The sequence below is a fragment of the Notolepis coatsorum genome, assembly GCF_963971535.1.
Source record: "Notolepis coatsorum genome assembly, chromosome: 10".
NCBI lineage: Eukaryota > Metazoa > Chordata > Actinopteri > Aulopiformes > Paralepididae > Notolepis > Notolepis coatsorum.
Window position 1 is genome coordinate 31,398,309 of NC_140174.1, and position 23,846 is coordinate 31,422,154.

Here is a 23,846-nt window from a genome sequence, read left to right on the forward strand (position 1 = left end):
GCCCGCAAGTAGGCTACTGATCCGTATGCGACCTCTGAGGCGTCACTGAAGACGTGTAAGTCCATTTTACATGTCTCTGGCCTCACCGTGGGTGGGAAGTAGCTTCGGCGCATATTAACGCCTGGGAGTGAGTGGAGCTCCATCTCCCACTCTCTCCAGGTGGATGCAAGTATGCGGGAATGGGGTCGTCCCAGCCCTGGTCCTTGTCCCACAATGCTCGTACAATCATTTTTGCCCTGGTGGTGTACGGTAGAATACATCCTAGCGGGTCATATTGTCGGGCGAGTGTTGTGTACACACTCCGTCTGGTGGTCGGCGCCGCCGCCGGCCTTCCCTGCTCCGTAGTCAGGGGCTTGTGTCTGTAGTGAAGCGAATCTGTTTTGAATCGCCACACTAATCCCAGGGTCATCTCCTGGGCTTCTCCCGGGATTGTAGCCATCCAGGTCTCGCTGCTGGCTGCCTTGTCCTCGGAGGAGAGGCTGCGCAGTACTTGCGGATCGCTGCTGGCCCACTGCCTGAGATCAAAGCCGCCTTTGATCAATGAGGCGCGGAGTTTAATCAGGAGAGCCTCGGCTTCTTCCTGGGTTGAAAGGCTTTGTAGACAGTTGTCTACGTAGAAGCTGTTCTTTACGCTGTGTCGGACCTCTTCGTCCGCTGCTGGGTCCTCTGCTACATGTTTCTGTAGTGCAAATGTCGCACAGCAGGGGCTGCACGTCGTTCCGAAGGGGAGGACTTCCCATTGGTAGATGGCTGGGTGCTCATCTCCTGGCTTCTCTCTCCATAGGAACCGTAACAGGGGCTTGTCCGCCTCTACTAATCTCACCTGCAGGAACATTCCTTTAATGTCCCCGCTGATGGCCACCTTTTCCTGGCGGAAGCGGAGTAGAACGCCGAGTAGGGAGGGGCCGAGTGTGGGACCGGGCAGTAACTCTTTATTCAGATTTTGGGATCCGATCTGGTAGCTGCAGTTAAATACTATGCGGTCTTTACCGTTGTGATGGACCTTGTGGTGGGGCACGTACCACGATTCAGTGGTCTGGTCAGCCTCTTTAATGTCCATCTTTGTGACGTGTCCCGCTGTGATGAGCTTCTCAATCTCAGCGCGGTATACACTCTCTTGGGCGGGGTTCTTGGCTAAGCGCCGCTCCGTGTTCAGCAGGTACCGTTCTGTGGCGTCTGTCTTGGCGTGGAAAGTAGGCATTCCTTCTCGCCGCAGGAGTGGCGTGGCGTATCTCAACACGCCGTTGACCGGGACTCTCTTGGTCCCTGTCTCGAGGAGGTGAATTGCGTAAATGTCATCTTTAGAGCGAATGTCTTTCTTTCCGTTCTTAAAGGGCATTTGTTCCAAGGTCCATAGCCGCTCTACGTGTTGCAGGAGTGCGGTTTCTCCCTCTGTGACTCGGGAGTGGAGACATCTAGTGGCTGTACTTCGGTTGAGAGATTTGGCGAGCGGGCCTTGGAGAGTCCATCCCAAACGGGTCTCGACTGCTGCAGGGCAGCCTCGGGGTCCGGTATGAACCCGGTCTATCGGGACAATGAGGTCTGCATGGTCGGAGCCTATCAACAGGGTCGGCATAGCATTGTCTATGAGCGGGATCGGTAACTTGCGCAGATGTGCATATTTCTCCATCAGCTTGGCGACGGGGTATGTGTACCGCGACAGTCCTATTTCTTGGCTGGTGAAAGCGTCTGCAATCTGGTACCGTCGCTCAGGCTGGCCGCTTGCTGCGATAGAGAATGAGACATTCTCGCCCTTTATCGTCTTCAAATCTCGTCTTATTGTCCGAATTGTCATTTGGGTTTCGCTTCCCCGCAGCCCTAGCTGGGCCGCAGCGGAGGCGAGCAGCAGGGTCTTCTCTGACCCGTCATCGAGGACGGCGTAAGTGTCCAGGACTTTATTCTGGTAGCTTAGTGTCACACGCACTACTTTTAGGAGTACTCGGGCTCCACTGCTGCTGGCGGGATCGATGTACATGACGCTCGCTTTGCGGCTGGATGGTGCAGGTGAAGGGCGCCGTCTGTTACTGTCGTGAAGTATGTCCAGATGGGCTCCATCGCACTTGGTGCACCTTTTCTTTAAGCGGCATTCGGCTGCCATGTGTGAGCGCGCACAGCGAAAACAGCGCTTGTTGGACTTTATCCATTGACCTGCTTCCTCCGCGTTCAGCTTGGGGAAGGAGTCACATTGCGCTAGCCAGTGTTCTTTCTCACAGTAGGGACACACTATCTTCCACTTCTCCGTTCTGGAGGGGGTACTGTGGCTCCTGCTGCTCGGTACTGACTCCGATTGGTGCATCACAGTCACCGATCTTCTTCCATCATTTAGTCGTCTGGTTCCTTCTCTGGAGCCAGGGGTGCTCCGTCCGAATGTATCTAGCCGTAGGCTGCTGACTTCTCTCGCCAGGAAGTCTGCTAGATCGAGGAGGTTCGGTTCGGGGCCATTCGGGTCTCTGTGGTCCCTCTGCCGCCTAAAGCGCTCCTGACGAGCGGGCGGCAGCTTCTCCAGGATCCTTTCCACATTTGAGTTGGCGTAAAGTTCATGCCTCCCCTTCTCTCTTTGCGCTCCCAACATCCCTACCAGGGACTGCACTCTGATGGACAGGTCGTCCAGTGCTTGATTGTCTATTGCTGGGGGTAAGCGGTCGATGTGTCGGATCTCCTGGATCACGTAATCCCATATGCGCCCATACCTCTGGTCCAATGCTACCAGCGCTGCTGTGTATGGGGTGGTGGAAGTCGCGTAGGCGAGCGCTATATTATGTGCGCGGGGTACCTTTAAGTGCTTCAGTAGGATGGCGTATTTGTGGCGTTCATCCAATACATCCACCAACATGGTCTCCAGACACATGCGGAGTTCTGTATACTGGGCCCGGTTCTCTTGGGTGAAGTCGGGTACCATAGGCGTGCCAATGTATGACGCTGACTGTGGATACATCGGCGAGCGTTGGGGGAGAGGCCTCCTAGGCGAGTCTCCTCCCGCTCCTTGGTATGGGCTGGTACCGGCAGTGTACCATGGCCCGCTTGTCCAGGTGCTGTTCCTCGGTGCGGGTCGTGCGTCGTGCTCACCCGGGTATAGAGTCGGGGGTCTGTAGCGCAGCTCCGCGGGAGTATAGCCTGGGCTGTACCGGACCTCCTGGTCCGGTAGAGTACTGTGCTGTCTTCGGGTGTGGTTCTCCTCCTCTTCCTCTTCGTCTTCAGTTAGGTCATCCAGTGCTTGTAGTCTCTGGTTTAGCCTCTCCACAGGATATGCTGCTCCTTCCCGGTTGCTAGGTCTCGCTTGGACCGGTGGGGGGAGGTGGTCTGTGGGGGGTATAGACCTCGTCTGTTGGTCAAGTTCAGGGTTGTTTACTCGGCTAGGGGATGCCGCCCTGGAGGTGTGTCTAGACGAGTTCCTGGAGCCTCTGGCGGAGGGAGAGGGTGTTGTCCGTCTGATCAGCTGTTCTATTAGTTGCGACTGCTGTCTGTCGCGCGCTGCGTCCCGTTGAGCACCGGCTCGTTCTCGGGCCACATTCTCTTCCATCTGAATGCATCTTATTTCTAGACGTATCTGCTCGTGTTCGCTTCGCTGCTGGATCTGCAGTCGGTCGTGTTCAGCAGCGGCGTTCAGGCTGATGAGGAAGGCCTGCTGTAGGGTCCTCTCTGCCTCTGGAGAAGGCGGTTGTATAGGGGAGCCTTCCCTCGGGGTACTCCTTGCGGAGCCTTGGAGCTCTATCTCCACGGTGCTCTCCCCGTCTTCTTCCGTGCCGAGTTCTCTCTCGGTAGCGTTGTATTCCTCCCGGGACTCATCGGGGACTACTTCTTCAGTACTGGCGGGGTGTGAAGTCATGTCTGGTTCCCACTGGTCCCCACCGTGAACTTGGTCAGTTACATTAGAGCCCGTAGGGGCCTCTATGGTCGGGGTAGTCTGGGCGTTGGGGTTAGACATACTTTTACTTTCTAGTTTTACCGCGTTTACTGTTAGTAGAAGACTAGGTTGTTGACTGACAGCGTAAGCCTCTAAGTACTGAGGGAGCCGTCGTTCGCGCTGCGGGCGTTGGTTAGGAGGATCGTTTCGTGGAGTGTTCATCATAGGCCATTTCAATATTAATAACACTATATTAATATTACACTAATTACCCTCCGGCTCGAAGGACCAATTGTAACTGAGGGGTACAATTCCCTGACTGTATTACTAGATATGATACTTACTACCACTACCTTTGTACTTAATATTCGGCCACCCAGTACACGGCATAAATATATTATCATGAACACTCTCACGTAGATGAAACGGATCCAACACAAATGTACGAATTAGAAACAGGTCTTTATTTTCTACACAGCGATGGTGTGTAGAATAAGCACTTAATCACTTAATTACATTTATGAATTGAAATAGTATGCACTTTTATGGCAAGGAGTATTCGTCGGTATATCAATAGAGAATGTCCAATCTCTGAAGGCGCAGGTGGTAAATATACGACCTGGAATAATTAAGGAATAACAGCAATGATACTTTAATGATTATACTAGATACACTAGAGGGGGTTAATCCGGTCGCTTGTAAGCCGACAGGAGTAGGAGGGGGGGGGGGGTAGAATCCGGCTGCCTCGTCCGGCCAAGGGTATCCCAGGTGAACCCACTGTAGTGCCGTTCAATGCGCCGGCGATCCTTGGACCACAGATGAAAGCAGGTGGACTCTTTGTGGGCCGGCTCTCTCCGGTCCACGGGGGAGAGACGTGAAGCGACCTCGTCTTGCAGAGCGTCTCCTCACCTTGCGTCCTCTCCAGGGGGGGGGGTTCCAACACACGGCAGTGTCGGGGGTCTTTATCCATGGAATAATCAAAGTATCCAAAGCATAATCCGTGCCTGGGAAGGCGGGCTGTCGTCGGTAGAATAATCCGGTATACAGGTCCACTCGCTCGTCGGCTCTGGGGCTCCTCGGGTGCAGCTTCACATAGGGTCAACCACCCTGGGTAAGCAGCCAGTTCTCTGCCCCGAAACGATGGGGTACTGACTACGGTAGTATTCTCACCGCACGAAGCACTATATATTAACAGACTATTATTAGCTTAATAGACTACGTCCAACTCGACGATATAGTGCCAAATATGACTATTCAAATATTAATATACACGATGTCTCAATACCGATGGTAGGCGAACTTGGCCTTACTCCCACACGTGGCGTCGCGGGGAGGCTTTACGTCTGTGACTCTATTGGAGGGTAAGAAACGTAAGAAACTGGACTGAAAAGAAAGTCCTACTTTAGTAGCGCAGTATATATACGCACTATGAACAAATAGTCCCATTAGTGGTGCGGTAGCCAAATTCCTACGCGGAACTAGGACTTGTTCGTACATGTCGAGCGGTACGTTTGAACTGGGTCTGAGGGGTATGGCAGCCTGGCACCAAGGTCTCGACCAATAGTAGAATGGAGACTATTATGGGATGTTCAGTAGGCTAGAATGGATATTCAATGCATATTGTACAAGGAATATACAAGGGATATCAGGGAATATTAGAGAATATACAAATACAACTAAATATATATATATAAATAAATATATATATTCGGTTTAATCTGGCCCTTCACAACAATAATAATAATAATAATAATAATAATAATAATAATAATAATAATAATAATAATAATAATAATAATAATAATAATAATAATAATAATAATAATAATAATAATAATAATAATAATAATAATAATAATAATAATAATAATAATAATAATAATAATAATAATAATAATAATAATAATAATAATAATAATGATAATAATGATAATGATAATGATAATAATAATAATAATAATAATAATAATAATAATAATAATAATAATAATAATAATAATAATAATAATAATAATAATAATAATAATAATAAATAATAATAATAATAATAATAATAATAATAATAATAATAATAATAATAATAATAATAATAATAATAATAATAATAATAATAATAATAATAATAATCATCATAATAATAATCATAATAATAATAATAATAATAATAATAATAATAATAATAATAATAATAATAATAATAATAATAATAATACTAATAATAATAATAATAATAATAATAATAATAATAATAATAATCATAATAATAATAATAATAATAATATATTAATTAGGGATGTCCCGATCGCGTTTTTTTATTTTGATTTTGAGTATCTGCCGATACTGATCTTTCCCGATCCGATCTTTCACATTAGTAACCAATTTGACGCATTTTTGTCAGAAACTGGCGGAGCTAGACAAGCCCCTCCGTTCACATCCCCAGCAGCAGTAGCAACAACAACAAAAACAACAACAACCATTCTTAAATAATGACCACGTCAACATCATGAAAGATTCACTGCGAGGGCTCTTTTAGCTAACGCTAGCTAGGCACGTAGCTATACATTACAGTAGCATCACTTCACTGTCTGCCGAGCTAGCGTTGGATAACAAGCAAGCTAACATTGACTTTAAAGCCAGCACTAGCTAATGGTTAGGTAACGCTAACGCTATAGCTGCAAGGTAGCTCATATATTGACGCTATCAATAGCCCCAGTCGAGCGCGGCGGCTTGCATCACGGCTCGCATCACCATACGCAGGTTTGCGCATTTAGTATACAGTCACAGTGTTCGACTTACGTAATGATTTGCTCCATTTTGGTGTGAAACGCAGACGAATAATCCTCACAAAGCGAATGTTATCCAATATCCAGGTGAACTTTCTTCATTCAAACGAGGCATTAAAAACAGCTGTTTTTGCACCAGTCGCCTCCCCCATTCCTTTGCCGTATTTACTTGCGGGAGCAACACGTTGTGGTACCATCGCATGCGCTCATGCTCTGGGGGAGGGACCGTGGGAGGCACTGGATCAAACCATTAAATGTGGGGGGGCAGGGGGGTCACAATCTTTGGAAACTTAAAAACTTGCTATTAAGTGTCATTGCGTATTATTAATTTGATTGAAATTACGTAGTTTTGGTTAGATTTATATATTGGGGGGGGGATATATCATATTTTTCATATGATCAAAAAGTGGGGGTGCACACGTTTGCTCCCCCAAGTTCAATTGTGGGGGTGCAGCTGCTCCACATGATCCATTGGTCAGGCGCTAGTGTATATATATATTGTCTGCACTGCCCAGCCGTGGAATCGCGAGGCCATAGATTTAGAATAGATAGAAAGGGCACATTGTGGTGTATCATAATTAATTTGTTGAATACAATAGGATTTTTATAAGTTGACACAAATTTAAGAATATTTACACTAAGTTCTCTTTTACCTCTTATTTAATTCATTCATTAATTTAATTGTAGGCACTGTTTATATTGTACATAGTGTGTGTTGTATATTGTGTCCTATGTTACTTTTTTTTGTCTCTTTCTATATACACCGTGGGAAGGGGGCACGTAATTGAATTTTTCTGTATGTCTTGCACAAATTGGAAAATGACAAAGTTGACTTTGACTTTTAACATGTGTCTATACCTGTGTCTACCACCTGAGACAGTTAAGGAAGTTCAGAGTATCGGGGAAGATACTCCAGTCCTTCTACTCCGGAGCTGTAGAGAGCATCTTGACTGGAAACATCACTGCCTGGTATGGAAACAGCACGGCACAGGACAAGAAGGCCCTACAGAGAGTGGTGCGCTCAGCCGAGCGTACCACGGGTATTGCACTACCTCCCCTGCAGGTTCTATACAACAAGAGGTGCAAATCCAGAGCCTGCAGAATAATGAAAGACCCCCACCACCCCAATAACAGCCTGTTCCAGCTGCTGAGGTCAGGCAGACGCCTGCGAGCCCCAACTACTAGGACAGAGAGGCTCAGCTTCTTCCCCCAGGCCATCAGAGCCTTGAACAATGAACACTGAGTGCCACAGAACACTGATCTATCCACACACAAGCACACATGAGCACACACACGTGCACGCTCACACACTAGCAGCCACTTTAACACTTTAACATGAGCAGACACACACTCATGCCGCACACGCCCACACTTATGGCCAAAAAGGAAAGGTCACTTTAAATTAGTATAACAACAGTAACAGTGTATTGCACTACCTAAGCTACCTAGCATGTCCTATATGCCCTGTAAATAACTATGTAGCCTACAGATACCGAGATGTCCCACCATGTTACCTGTTACCTGTTACCTGTTTATTGCACAATGTTGTTTTTTTATTGGATTCTATTACATGTTGTACCACTGTATTGCACATTGTTGCGGGCAAGACCACCCGCATTTCATTGTATACTTGTATGCCGTGACAAATAAAACTCTTGACTTGACTTGACTATAGTGTCAGACACTAATTGTAATGTTAAAAACAGATACTGCTGTAATATAAAGTGAAATTCTACCATGTCTCAATGTATCAACTTTAAACATACACTAAATGTTAATGTTAGAAATGTTAATTTCCATTATTTCCACCATTGTGCAACATTTCCTAAGAACAGCAATGTCCATTCTATCAACTCCAAATCTGTGCTATGAGCTCAATTCTCCCGGTGCATGCAGAAGTAGAATTGCTGTCTTGTTTTGGATGAATGAGTAGAAATGAAAAACGGAAATCTTCTTTTATTAAAGTAGTTTTGACATGTGATATAGATAAAGATATTATTTCATTGTGTATTGATTAACTTTACATTTGCGCTTCATTACTTTACAAAAGTTATACTGGCACAGTCTAATACAGCAATGGATTATGTGTAAATGCAATGTTAAAGCAGTGCCAATGTAAGACTGACTTTACATTAAACGAATGACAATAATATAGTATAAAGTAGGGTATTATTTGGACTAAAGAATGGTGTTGTCTCACCCTACTCGCATGTTGAGGGAGAGCACCATACATTATACACTGACAAACCACGGCCGAGAGTGAGCTCTCCGGGAAGCGTCTATACTTCCCGCAAGAAAGTTGTCCTTTTGCGCGATCTGATTGGCCACTGACGTTTCTGGTCATGTGACATGTGCGCCCAATCGTGTGACGGCAAGTTCTTTGGACGGTTAAGCTTAGGTGCTCTTTCGAAGTTGGTTAAGGTTAGAGTTTGTCTTAAAGCATGGCGATAGAACGCCAGCCCAAACTCTAACCTTAACCAACTGCGAAAGAGTCGCCTAAGCTTAACCAGTGATAAACTAGGCGTTAGGTCGTTTGCAGGCTGTTCGACGCAGAAATGGGCTAAGACACTGCTCATCATGCGATTGGCGCACATGTCACATGACCAGAAACGTCAGTGGCCAATCAGAGCAACGCGGAAGGACAACTTGCTTGCGGGAAGTATAGACGCCTCCGGGAACAACCCCACTTTGCCGGTATCGCTTCTCTGCCTTTTGTAGGTAGGTAGTTGTAGAATGTAATACATTTCGCGCTAAACCCCTCCTTTATTCGGTCGCTGGTCTTCTTCTTCTTCGGGTCGCAACCGTCTTCAGGTCTGACTTCCTGTGCTAACGTTCTAATCGACACTGCTGCAACTGTCGTCACGGAGGGGAATTGCAGCCATTTTGTAAAAAAAATTTAAAGTACGGTGACGGTTGAAATACAGTACAATCCCGGGAAAAACGGGATGATTGACAGGTATGCTCCAGCTGTGTGTAGGTGTGATGCAGCAGGGTTATCATTGCATCATCCACACCTCTCTATTGCTTGTGTTAAGTATATGTGTTAATATGATTGTATGTAACTGCTTAACTGTTCCACAAGAGGGCGCTATAGGCGTAAGGAGACGCATCTGTTGTGGTTGACGTCAGGTAGAGGGTATAAAAGGGATTGTTCCCTCCCCCTCTGTCTCTTCCCATCTACCTCTCACAGAGAGAAGGTCTCGTGGTACTTGTGTGCAATGTAAATAAACCACGCCGGTTAAAGTCTAAAGAAGGACCTTGTCGTCATGACCATATTATTGTTGCTCCCCAGGTGACTGTCAACAGCTTGTATGCAAACTGGAGTGGGTCTGTGTACCCACTAACCTCCCTCTGTAGCTGAGGTAGAATGAGCCTTTCAAAGCTCTTCATCACCAGAGATGTTAAAGCTACAGGGCGGTAGTCATTATTGCAGGTGGGGTTAGTTTTCTTAGGGACTGGGCAAATGACGGAGGACTTCCATATGGTTGGTATGGAGTGTTCAGTCAAGGATCGGTTAAAGAGGTTACAGAAGACCTCAGCCAGCTGCTCATGACAGACCTTCAGCAAGCGCCCACTGATGTTGTCAGGACCTGGGGCCTTATGAGGGTTTGTTCTCTTGAGCACCCTTTCCACCTCCCTAGGGTGAAACTCTAGGTTGGTGCTAGTCGCTGCTTTACACAGGAGATTGGTGGTCAGCTCCTCCCTCTCTGATATCTCTCTCTCTGATACTGATATCTCAGTATCTCTGAATTCTAATTACCCTTTTATGCAGTTATTTCTTTATTCATAACTTTTCTCTGTATACTGTATATGACTAAACTGTAATTACAGATGTGTTCTGGCTTCTGAAGTCCTCTCTTGAATACGAGATATTTTTTTTATCTCAACAGATAACCTGGTTAATAATATTTATTTATTTAATAAAATGTATTTAACCTTTATTTAACCAGGCAGGTCAATTAAGAACAAATTCTTATTTACATTGACGGCCTGGCGAGAGGACAAAAGGGCCTCTCGAAGGGTAACAGGGAAAGGGGACAAAAATATATAATAAAATAGAAAAGAGACAGATGATACATACATCACATAATAGCGGTTAAATAAAAGCAAATGTGACGTTGCAGATGTGACACAAGGCATCTATTTAAAGCATTTATCTTCAACATCATCCACAGTATTAAACAGGGTCAAAGTGATCACGATCATAGTGGTTAGACCTTGACCCGTATGTTCCGTATCGAAAGCAATTACACATGCAAAAAAAACTTGGATTGGACTCAAGAAAACATGAAGAAATATGCTGTGATGAAAGTGTCAAGGAATGTATCGTGCTGTACGTAGTTATTTTGAGCGTCTGTGTTTTCGATTTCCGCTGGCCCCCCAAAGTTGACCGCTGTTCTGGGAAAAAGCCACTTCATGAAAGTGTCTGTCTGTCACTAATCTCACGGTTTTCCAGCGCGCCCCTCATTATCGCCGTCCAGTGTTTACAGTGTCTTCATTAGCAACCAATCCCCCAACGATAACAAGGCCTAGGAGAAGGCATCAATGGCACAGATAAGCATGGCTGTGCTACTATTTTGGTTGACATGAGTTCCCTGTTTACTCTGGGAGCATGGGAGAGGACCTCAGGACGGCGATCCTAGCACGGAGAAATCTAAATTTTCGAACGTTGTCGCCCCAAAGGCAGTTTTAAAGCCCAAAGAGTGGCAGAGGACAGGGTAAAGTTTGCGTCTGTTTGGGGTTAAAAATCTGTGTCGGGTCGGTCCAAATCTAAAACCAAAATGCAATGTTCCAGATCGTTCCTGTTCCAGCTGTGTTTGAGTCTGGTGGTGTCCACCGGCTCATGTAGCTGCAAACCACTCAGTAACGTCATTGAAAGCGAGGAACCTGACAGATACTACTCCCAGCTGTCAGAGCGGGACCTTCTCGGAGAGGAAGATACGGTTTCCAGGTTAGAGAACCTCCTAGGGAACGTGAAGGAGGGATTTCTGAGGCAACTCAACATGTCAGATGTTCCACAGGAGCAGGGGAAGATCTTCCCTCCTCAGTTCATGGTGGAGCTGTACAACAAGTACGTCTCCAACGCCACCGCAGTCCCAGAGTCTGATGTCATACGGAGCTTCACCATCCAAGGTATATATAGATATCTATATATATATATATATAAGAGAAGAGGATGAGAGGAGTATAACTTTGATGAGCAAAAGATAATGGGCAACCTTTTCAATTAGGTGCTTTTCTGTCAGTGATGCCAACATTAATTTAATTGAAAAACGAATATGCATCTCCCTCCGTGCGATGTCTATGCTTGTAGCTTAATTAAGGGTTTGTCGTGTCATCTTGTTGATATGCTCACATTTGACAGCAATGTATCTCAACTCCTCTCTTGAATAACACTGATCATTTCTCACACCTCGCCTACAGACGTCAGCCACTCCGCAAGAAACGGCACCAAGTCAAGACACAGACTGCTGTTCAACATCAGCGTGCCCCACTACGAGCAGGTCACCATCGCGGAACTACGGCTGTTCACACGGGCCGATCCAGGGTCGAGGGTCAATTACCACGGGGTCAAGGCCACTATCAAAGTCTACGGGGTGGATTACGAGGAGCCCGAGCGGTTGACCCACCTCCTAGACGGGAAGGAGGTGATCGGGTTGGGAGGCCAGTGGGAGGCATTCGACGTGACCGACGCTATTCAGCGCCACGTCAAGACGGGCCACGGAGCCAGTGAGTTTGAAGTGGTGGTGGACAGCAAGCACTGTGCGCCTGCGAAGAGTGGCGGAGGAGGAGGATGTCTGGACGTGAGCGCGGCCGTCGGAGGTAACACCTCGGCGGCTCTGATAGTCTTCTCGGACGACCTGGGGAGCAGGAAGAAAGAGGCCAAGAAGGAGCTGAAAGAGATGATTCTCCACGAGGAGGAAACCATCCTCTCCTCGGGGCCCGGCTGGCACGGGGGCGGCCAGGCCTCGAACGAGATCCTGGTGGATAGGCAGCCGAGGAGGAAGAGGAGGCAAGCGGACGGCAACTACTGCCGGAAGACCTCGCTCAAGGTCAACTTCCGAGACATCGGCTGGGACAAGTGGATCGTGGCGCCCCCCGAGTACGATGCCTTCGAGTGCCGCGGCCTGTGTTACCACCCGCTGACGGACGAAATGACCCCGTCCAAACACGCCCTCATCCAGACACTGGTCAACCTCAGGAACCCAAAGAAAGCCAACATGGCATGCTGCGTCCCGATCAAACTGGACCCCATCACTGTCATGTACCAGGAGAACGGGCAGATCACTATAAGACACGTGTACGAAGAGATGAAGGTGGCGGAGTGTGGTTGTAGGTAGTGAGAGAGAGAGGTGGTGCCAGTGGTGACTTTTGTACAGGTACTTTGCCTTATTGTAAATCTGTACATTCTAATTGTAAGTGGTATTTTGATCGGTTTATTAGGTATGGGATCACGAAAGCGCACAGTCATTATAACATATCAGCAAAATAATGTATGGAATTTTCAGCATTCAAGCCTCCCCCTCTTCATTCTTTTCCATATAATGATGTAGTCATTGTAGTTTTTTTGAGTTTTTTTTTACATGCTTGCTACATTGTGGCGACCTTGTTGCTGCACCACCAAGAGGAATGACATGGGGGGAAAAAACTGCAGTCCGGCTACATGATAGATGCAGGGGAGACTTCTACAAGGTCTGTCTTGCATTTCATTTGAAACTAGCTACTATGATGTGAAAATGTAAATTTTTCTACACAGTTGTTGATGTTTTCATGATGTTCCAGTCCTCTTTATTCAAAAGCACATTCCCAGCATTAGAAGACATGGTTGTGACACTGTTTAAAATCACACTGTATACTTTTGTCAGCAATCTTCGCAAAACAGAGACTTTGAATGCTTACAGTACAGTTAACATGGTCGCAGTTAAAACATTATGTTAAAGGAAATGGTTTGTAGCAGACTCTCTGTGAAATTGATCACTCTATTTCATTTGTAGAAGAAGAATGCAAATCCTTTACTTAAGTAGAAATAGGCTGATAAAATAGCCCTGAGGTGGCTGTTATATTTCAGTGATTGGGATCATTCAGTCTTGCATCTACTGTAAATTTATTTAATGAGCTGGTGGCTCAGATCGCTTATTACAGTTGAGTTTAGAAATTGGCACAATCTTCTTATTTATTTTATTTAATAAGATAAGATAAGATACGATAAGATAAGATAAGATAAGATAAGATAAGATATTCCTTTATTGATCCCCTTGGGGAAATTTGGGCATCATAGCAGCATGGAGGTGGGGCGAAGGCAGGCACGTATAGCCAGGGTAATAGTAGAAAGACATAAATATAGGCTATCAAATTTGATCTGAATATAATATGAGAAAAATAAACAGTACAAAACAATATTATGTCTGAATATAAAGATATGAGAAAAATAAACAGTGTGTAAACAAAGGTTCAGATGAGGGTCTGTATGCCCTATCGGTTATATTATACGTTACAATAAATATAGGCAATAAAGCATTTGAATCTGAATATATATACTATGAGTAAAAGGCATTTTTATAGAAGCGTTTCAAGGTGGAATTAAAAAGAAAATCCCTATGTGTGAGTGTGACTAAAGAAGCAAGCATTTACTTTATACTGTAGGCCTATGTGTCTTTTCAGGGATTGCTCTATTAGGGCTATTTTTACACACCTTATACACACAGGTGCTGATTTGAAGGCAGATTTGTTTTAATAGCATGCACCTGTAGCAATGTTGTGTTAATGCCAATGGTAAGGAGGAAATGTAAAAAAGTTATAAGAAAGTAGTAATAAACCAAAGACAGGATGCGTAATTATTTAAGGTAACCAACTTGCGTCTAGCCACGCCCCCGCGGCGGCGCGGTAGCGGCAGAGCGGAGCACCAAGGCAATTGACAAAAAGCAGATTGTGGGTTCCTGATTACGAGGGCTAGAGTTAGCCGTTGAACTGCGGAGTTCTAACGCTAATGCTAGCTAACAGCCAAAGACGATGGTCAGCCAGACCTTTCGCATTGTGAGAGACACAGGCAGTTTTCGATGGCTTCACACATGGGGCCAGCCTTACGTAATGCAGTCCACCACTGTATAAAGAGCATACTTTACGATAATTTACTGTAAACGTGTTAAATTGTGTTAAATTGTTTTATATCACTTTGATTGTAACTTCTCTATGACTGTTATTTATCTGAATGTATATTTTACATGAAGTAAAGAATAATGTGTAGCTGCATGTATGCTCTGTAACAAATGATAAAATGACGGAAAACAATAAACATACATACAAGACATGCACACAGAACAAGAGCTCTCATACTTTAAACTCCAAACCCCACCCCATTACATATTACAATGTAAAACCAAAAACAAGAAGAAGTCGATTTTAAATAAACAAGCAATGAAATCATAAAGATATGGAAAGAAATCATTTAAATTTTTCACTTTGACTGTAAACATGTTAAATTGTCTCAGATTGTTTTATAACACTTTGATTGTAACTTCTCTATGACTGTTATTTATCTGAATGTATACTTTACATGAAGTAAAAATAAAAATAAAAAAAAGATTATAATAAAAAAGTGTAATAGCTCTTGTACGCTCTTCTTAAATATAGTAATATGTTATAGATTCTGATTCTAACACCTTCTGGGACTCACCTCAATATACAAAGTAGAAGTCATGTCTTTCAATTTTAGCAGTAGCACCAATTTTCAGCATTCAAGCATCCCCCTCTTCATCTTTTTCAACAATGTGGTCATTGTAGTTTTCTTGCTATATTGGGGTGACAAAACATAAATATATTACTTATACAATACTTAAATATAACGTATAACGTACATTATGTACCTTTTTCCTGTGGTTGATTTACATATACGATGTAATTTATTTACATATTTTAAGCGTAAACTTTATATCAGGCTGTTTTTTCTTTCTTTCGCAGATACGAAACGTAAATATATTACTTAAACAATATGTAAATATGTCAGATATTATCGGCCTACCGATATTATCGGCCGATATTGGCATTAAAATGTAATATCGGAAATGATCAGTATCGAAGAAAATAAATAATATATATATATATATATATATATATATATATATATATATATATATATATATATATATATATATATTTTTTTTGTAACCTTTATTTACCCAGGCAAGCAAGTAAGAACAAATTCTTATATACAAAAGCAGCCTGACCAAAAAGCTAAATCCTTTTGAGGGAAGGGGGGGGTGGGAGGCTGCAACAAAAACAAGGTTATGTACATGCATACAAGTGAATAAATAGTATACAAGGAAAATTACATATATCGGTATCGGTTGTTATCGGTATCGGACATTTAAAGTTGGACAATATCGGTATATCGGATATCAGTAAAAAAGCAGACTCTCTGTGAAATCGATCGGCATCTTTCAGTTGTGGAAGTACAAATCATTTGTATTTTTCACTTTGACTGTGAACATGTTAAATTGTCTTAAATTATTTATACAGTATCACTTTCATTGTAACTTCTCTGTTATTTATTTATTATTATTCTGAATGTATATTTTACATGAAGTAAAAGATAATGTACGCTCTTCTTTTACTATTTCATTAAGTTGAAATAGTAATATGTTATAGATTCTGATTCTAACACCTTCTCCGACTCACCTCAATAGACGATTCATCAAAGAGAAGCAGGCTATTCTCGGTCCTCGCTCCACAATGGTAGAACGAACTCCCCACCACAGTCAGGACAGCCGAAAAAACACACCTCTTAAAACAATATCTGAGTTTCAAGTTCAAGTTTTGTTTTATTTGTCACATATAAGGTACATGTAGATTACAGTGAAATGCTTGGGAAAAAAGTAAAAAGAATAAAGACCAAACACTATACAAAATATACAATATGCTAAACCAAAGTACAAAATGCTAACAAATGAGGTAGAGATGTAGTGCAAATATTTTATTAATAAATAAATAGATAAATATGGTGTAGTGTTAAAAAGTGTTTAAAGTATCTAAAGTGAATGTTAAAGGTGAATGTTTAAAGTGAGTGTGTGCATGTTGGATGTGTGTGCAATGAATGTAGAATGGATGGGTTAGTGTTGTTAGAGTCATTGAGCATCCTGATGGCCTGGGGATAGAAGCTCCTTTTCTCAGAGTCTCTCTGTACTCTGTACCTTAATGCTACTATAAGTATACTACTACCTATCATGCTAATATGTCTATACTACTATGCACTCAAGGTAAACACTAAATATTTGGCGAACAATGCCACTGACCCTCAGCTGCCAGAGAGGTACCCCTCCTGCTCACTTGTTGTTCACAATTTGTAAGTCACTTTGGATAAAAGCATCAGCTAAATGACTAAATGTAAGTAGACAAAGTGGAAGTCATGTCTTTCAATGTTACAACGGTAGCACCTCCTCCTGTTATAACACAAACAAGAGGATGAGAGGGCATCGACACCAGCACTTCTTGGAAAAACAAAGATAACGCTTGTCTATACATAGCTCCAATAGCAGCACGACTTGTGGTCCCATTTTAGCCCGCTGACCTAAAATGTTTTAGGTCTGCCACGATTAGTTTGGTTGGTTTTCGTATCCAGAGGTGATCTAACAATCAACAGTCGGTTATCGGTTATATTATATGTTACTCTCATAAACATAGGCAATAAAGAATTAGAATCTGAATATATATGCTATATGAGTAAGAGTATACAGTAAACAGAGAAAACAGTATGTACACAAGGTGCAGTATACACAAGGTACCCTAACTGGCATGATGTACTATTTCACTCGTGTTAGTATCAAAAATCACTATAACTGACCTTGTAACTGACATGATGAATCATTGGCGATGGACAAAAGAGTCTTAAAATGAGATGCAAGGCCCTGATTGGTTCCCGGGGATTCGTCAGAGGGGATTGTGTATTATGTAAGACACAGGGTGGGGGTGGGGGTATTAAAAGTTAAGAAGTGAGATTAACAGAGCAGCGTCTCGCATTAGTTCGGAGAAGATGTCCGGTCGCTTAATTCTTGTTTGCAAAAATGCCTGCGCTGGAATCCTGTGTTGTACTCCATGCCGTGACTCAAGCCTACAATAAATCATATACAAAAGAGGTTAATCTTTTCATTTTTAAATAATAACAATTGTAATAAATAAATAAATACATCATACTGATTTGACCCTGGGGAAATCAGTATCTGAATCTGAATAAAAAATCTGAAGTCATTTTAAAAAGAATAACAATTGTTTTCATTGTTATCGAAGTGGAAGAAACAACATGCAATGAGGTAAGAGAGTGAGAGAAAGAGATAGAAAGATAAGATAAGATAAGATAAGATAAGATAAGATAAGATAAGATAAGATAAGATAAGATAAAATAAGATAAGATAAGATATTCCTTTATTGATCCCCTTGGGAAAATGCAGGCATCATAGCAGCATTGGGGGGGGGGGGGGGGTACAGGTAGTAGAAGACATGATACAGGTCATAGAATTATAGTACATTGGAGAAGTAAAAATTAAAATAGGCAGTGTAAACAATATAACAATATAATTAACTCTGGACATGCGCATAAGGTGCAAGATGAGGGTATGTATGCCCTGCCCTCTCAGTTATATTTGCCCTACAATAAATATAGTTACAGTATAAATATAATCTAATAGCTAATCTAATATATATATATAATCTAAAAATGCTAAATGCAAAAAATACTAAATATATGCTCTGATGAAGTAAGTATACAGTATACACATAAGGTGCAGTATGCATAAGGTATGTATGCCGTGATATACTTCATACGTTATATATTGTCCGTTTACGTAGTCCGTTTAAAGTAGAGAAGTAGAGGAAAGTAGCTTACATGAAAATGTAATTCAACACAGCAAACAACTATTTTCAAATAAATCTCCCGTCTGTGTGTCACAGTGTTCACAGTGCAGTTTTCAGATTCTCTGATCCTGCCTTCGCTCTAAGACGGCTTTACCGCAAACAGTGTAATCATGTCACTGGCGGGGGAGTGACCCAGACATGACCCCTTAAAGCCTGGCTGCCTTCCCTCCACCTGGTCACAGTGCCACACAACACCACATTGGGGGGACTATGGGGGACTGAGGGGCGTATAGGGGAGAGAGAGAGAGAAGAGAGAGAGAGAGAGAGAGAGAGAGAGAGAGAGAGAGAGAGAGAGAGAGAGAGAGAGAGAGAGAGAGAGAGAGAGAGAGAGAGAGAGAGAGAGAGAGAGAGAGACTTTCACCAAGGGCTTTAAAACTGATCTGGTGGTCCTGAGCACATTTCATATTTGACCCTCACCCTCATTTCCTTTCCTAGACTACAGAGGGGGGAGCAGGATGGTGATATGATCATATCATATGATATGAGGTTGGGAATTTGCTTGATATGTTACAGAAGGGATACACATGCATCGCAAATAATTGAAATCTGTAATTCAAGCCATTTGAATGTGATCTTGTTATTTAGATTCCAAACGCTACGTAACGGTGCGTGTGTTGTGCTAAAACATTCCCTGAAAACCCAGTCTCTAAAGGAAGCAGACAGCAGTGGAAATAACAATATTCCAAATAAACAAACAGAAACGCGGGGACCCAGAGAGCAGCATGTGACAATCCGTCAGAGACTTAACATCTCCCTTTTCTAAATTATTTTGTGCGTTATCGTCGCCGGCTGGCTGATGCACCACAGATAATGCGATTAAAGGTTTATTGGGCACAAAAGCCTCTTATGTCGATGTTGCCCGAAAAAACCTGCCCCGGTAAGAACATTTCCCTCCCCAACCAGAGCCGCTGTCCCCGTGCAGCAGACTGGATGGACAAAAACAGCAGGATAAAGCAGAAGAGTGCACAGAAAAGCGGCATTCGTCGGCGGCGGCGCTAAATAGGATGGCGGGGGGTCGGCTCACACCAGCTGCGCTGGCAGCAGTGCTTCTCTGCTTGACTCTCTCCGCCAGCTCGTCCTTCCAGCCTGCTCTGGTCCTGGACATGGCCAACATCCTGCTGGAAAACTATTGCTTTCCCGAGAACCTGCTCGGCATGCAGGAGGCTATACAGCAGGCCATCAACAGCGGGGAGATCCTCCAGATCTCGGACAGGAAGACCCTGGCCGCCGTGCTCACATCCGGGGTGCAGGGGGCTCTGAACGACCCCAGGCTGACGGTGTCGTACGAGCCCAACTTCGTCCCGGTGATGCCGCCGGCGTTGCCTTCCCTCCCCACGGAGCAGCTGATCCGACTGGTGAGGAACTCAGTGAAGCTGGATATCCTGGAGAACAACGTGGGCTACCTGCGCATCGACCGGATTATCGGGGAGGAGACGGCGGCAAAGCTGGGCTCCCTGCTGAGGGACAACATCTGGAATAAAGTGGTGGAGACGTCCTCCCTCATCTTCGACCTGAGGTACAGCACGGCCGGTGAACTTTCCGGGGTCCCGTTCATCATCTCTTACTTCTCCGATCCCGAGCCTCTCATTCACATTGACACTGTGTTCGATAGGCCCTCGAATACGACTAAGGAGCTATGGACCATGCCCGCCATCGTGGGAGAGAGGTATGGAAGGAAAAAAGATTTAATTATTTTAACCAGTAAACGTACTATGGGAGCCGCTGAGGCAGTGGCATACACGTTGAAACATCTCAAGAGAGCCATCATAGTTGGAGAGAGGTCGGCAGGCGGGTCAGTGAAGGTCCAGAAGATCAGGATTGGAGATTCAGGGTTCTACATAACGGTTCCCGTGGCTAGGTCTGTCAATCCAATCACAGGGCAGAGCTGGGAAGTTAGTGGTGTCGCTCCATCCGTCAACATCAACGCTAAGGAAGCCATTGTCAATGCCCAGAACCTATTGGCCGTGAGGAGCGCCATTCCCAAGGCTGTTCAGAGCATCTCCGATATCATCAGAAGGTTTTACGCCTTCACTGACAGAGGTCCAGCCCTCCTTTACCACCTGGAATCTACAGACTTTTTCTCTGTCACCTCCGAGGAGGACCTGGCTGCCAAACTCAATCAGGAACTCCAGGCCGTGTCCGAAGACCCCCGCCTGGTTATCAAACTCGCTCAGGACCATGCCATCATCACGGAGGACAACTCTAGACCGGAGAACATTCCGGATGATCCCGAATTCTTAGGGAGACTGGTTGATACTTTGTTCAAAATCCAAATCCTTCCAGGGAATACTGGCTATCTCCGCTTTGATACGTTCATTGAATCATCAGTGGCAGCTAGACTAGGGGAGTACATAGCTAAGAAGGTATGGGAGCCCCTAAAAGACACTGAGAACCTGGTCATAGATCTTCGCTACAACACAGGCGGCTCTTCTGCGTCCTTAGCCATAATACTGTCCTATCTCCAAGACACCTCGCAGAAACGCCACTTCTTCACGATATACGACAGGGTTCAAAACACAACAATGGAATATGACAACTCACCTGGGATCATAGGGCCGACCTACGGTACCAAACGTGGAGTTTATGTGTTGACCAGCTACTACACCGCGAGTGTCGGGGAAGAGTTCGCTTACCTGATGCAGTCCTTACATCGCGGCACGGTCATCGGAGAGATCACGTCCGGTACCTTAATGCACTCAAAGACATTCCAAGTGGAGGCCACTGATATTGTGATCACCATACCTTTCATAAACTTCATAGACAACAACGGGGAGTGCTGGCTGGGAGGAGGCGTGGTCCCCGATGCCATCGTGTTAGCCGAAGAAGCCGTGGATCACGCTCACGAGATCATAGAGTTCCACAGGGGAGTCAGGGCTCTCATCAAAGGTACAGGAGAACTCTTAGAAGTACACTACGCTATCCCCGAGGTCGCCATGAAGGTCAGCAAGGTGCTGTTGACCAAATGGGCAGAGGGCTCGTACCGGTCGGTGGTCGACTTCGAGTCGTTCGCGTCTCTGCTGACGACAGACCTCCAGGAGACCTCGGGCGACCACCGCCTGCACATCTTCTACTGCGACATCGAGCCCGAGTCGCTACACGACTTTCCGAAGATTCCCACCGCGGAGGAAGTGGGATTCATAATCGATGCTCTGTTTAAAATAGAGGTGATGCCCGGGAACGTGGGCTATCTGCGGTTCGACATGATGGCGGATGTGGAGGTGGTCAAAGCCATCGGGCCTCAGCTTATTAAACTAGTATGGAGCAAGTTAGTCAACACTGATACCCTTGTTATTGACATGAGATACAACACAGGCGGTTACTCCACAGCCATTCCTCTCCTGTGCTCCTATTTCTTTGACGCCGAACCTCTACGCCATCTTTACACCGTCTTCGACCGCTCCACGACCACCATGACGGAGGTCATGACCTTGCCAGAGGTCTCGGGTCAAAGGTACGGCTCCACCAAGGACATTTACATCCTCACCAGTCACATGACCGGCTCCGCGGCCGAGGCATTCACCCGCACCATGAAAGACCTGAACCGGGCCACCGTGGTCGGAGAGCCGACGATCGGCGGGTCGCTGTCGAGCGGGACCTACCAGATTGGAGACAGCATCCTGTACGCTTCTGTCCCCAACCAGGTCGTCTTTAGTGCGGTCACCGGGAAGGTGTGGAGTGTGTCGGGGGTCGAGCCCCACGTCATCGCCCAGGCCAACGATGCTCTGGCCGTGGCACAGAAAATCGTAGCCGCGAGGCTGCAGAAGAAAGAGCAAGGGAAATAGTTATGTGTTGTAATTGTCTTTTTAAATAAATACTTTGTTTGCCCTGTGATAATAATAGTCCAATATCATGTCCTGTGTTTTAAGAGACATTTCCGATAACGTCGCCGAATCCCCAAACAAGCGAGTGGCCACTTGAATGGAATTACGAGGATAGAAAAGTGATTAAAACAATGTCCCAAGTTTATTGTTTTGAACCAAAATCGTTGTCAAACCTAAATGCCTCTTGGAATTAATTACTTCCTTTTTACCAATTGCACTTTTTTTTATTATTAATTTGGGCACCTTATAAATCCTCCATTGCACTTGTAGGAAAGCACATCCCACCTTAACTGTCGCAAAACTGGGATGCTTTGAGTGGCCTTTTTTGAATGTCCTTAAATCTGTCAGTGTGTGGCTTAGGTTTATATGTTATGTATTAGTTTTCAGAGTAAATCCCCTTTGCTGACATGTTTTAATACCAAATGTATTACATTTTCTGTCCACCCATATTTTCTGTGAGGAAACAAGGTTTGTTGTTTAAGCATATATTTTTTTCCTGTTCTATGTTTCACTAAATGTCATTTTGAGTTATCTTTTAAATGTCAATATCATCAGAATATGTCAAGTATTTAGCTTTTCTTTATCTGCCTGTTTCTACAATTGACCCATCTCAAAGCCCTGCCCTCTTTTCTTGATCCTCCAATCACAGCCGTTGCATCCCTCCGAAGCAACAGCTGTGATTGGAGGATCAAGAAAAGAGGGCGGGAGCTTGAGACGGGTCAATTGATTGTTGTTCTGTCTCAGTTTTTCTACCTACTGCTAAGGACATAAGTCACCAGTAGAGGGAGCAAGTTCCTAACAAACTCCTGCTCTTCATCCTCCTCTTCCTCCTCCCTTCTACACAGAGTCCCCTCTCCACGGAACTGTAGATCTCTTCATTGCAATAAAATATTTACCACATGAAGAAATAACTACACGCCTCTGCATCACGTTTAATTACTATACAGTCATAAAAAGTAAAAAAAATGTAGTGAATTCACTTTTATTGTGCTTGCTTCACATTCATCTATAAATACAAATCGATATTTGACTAGAGATGATCTATTTATTTTAATATAAAAAATGTGTGTGTGTGCGTGTGTGTGTGTGTGTGTGTGTGTGTGTGTGTGTGTGTGTGTGTGTGTGTGTGTGTGTGTGTGTGCGTGTGTGTGTGTGTGTGTGTGTGTGTGTGTGTGTGTGTGTGTGTGTGTGTGTGTGTGTGTGTGTGTGTGTGTGTGTGTGTGTGTAAAAGGCTCTTGGGTTCAGCCAGCATGCTACAGTGTGGGAACTGGGAAGCATGGCTCTTGTTCTAAGCTTGTAGTCATAGTGCTGACTGAGACTTAAGTAACATACCATTCTGACTGAGCTGGAAAGAGGGAGTTTGCAAAAATGATGGAAAGACTGCAAGCTTTCACAATGTCAAATGAACTTCCACCTCATTTTAGAATGTGAATCATTCTTTTTATTTTTTTTTACTGTTAAAGGGTATCTCACCCCTTTTAAGAAACCAATCAG

General features: G+C 44.3%; 2 protein-coding genes across 2 annotated transcripts; both read left to right on the top strand.

The window, feature by feature from the left end:
- Nucleotides 1–11,408: 11,408 nt before the first annotated feature.
- On the top strand, nucleotides 11,409–12,968 carry gdf2 (growth differentiation factor 2; the record flags this gene model as incomplete). Its single annotated transcript, XM_084323833.1, has 2 exons — nucleotides 11,409–11,760; nucleotides 12,052–12,968. 2 exons carry the CDS (start codon nucleotides 11,409–11,411, stop codon nucleotides 12,966–12,968), a joined length of 1,269 nt encoding a protein of 422 aa, XP_084179959.1.
- A 6,567-nt stretch (nucleotides 12,969–19,535) lies between these two features.
- On the top strand, nucleotides 19,536–22,313 carry LOC311235518 (retinol-binding protein 3-like; the record flags this gene model as incomplete). Its single annotated transcript, XM_084322986.1, has 1 exon — nucleotides 19,536–22,313. The coding sequence occupies one exon, from the start codon at nucleotides 19,536–19,538 to the stop codon at nucleotides 22,311–22,313; it is 2,778 nt and encodes a 925-aa protein (XP_084179112.1).
- Between the last annotated feature and the right edge of the window lie 1,533 nt (nucleotides 22,314–23,846).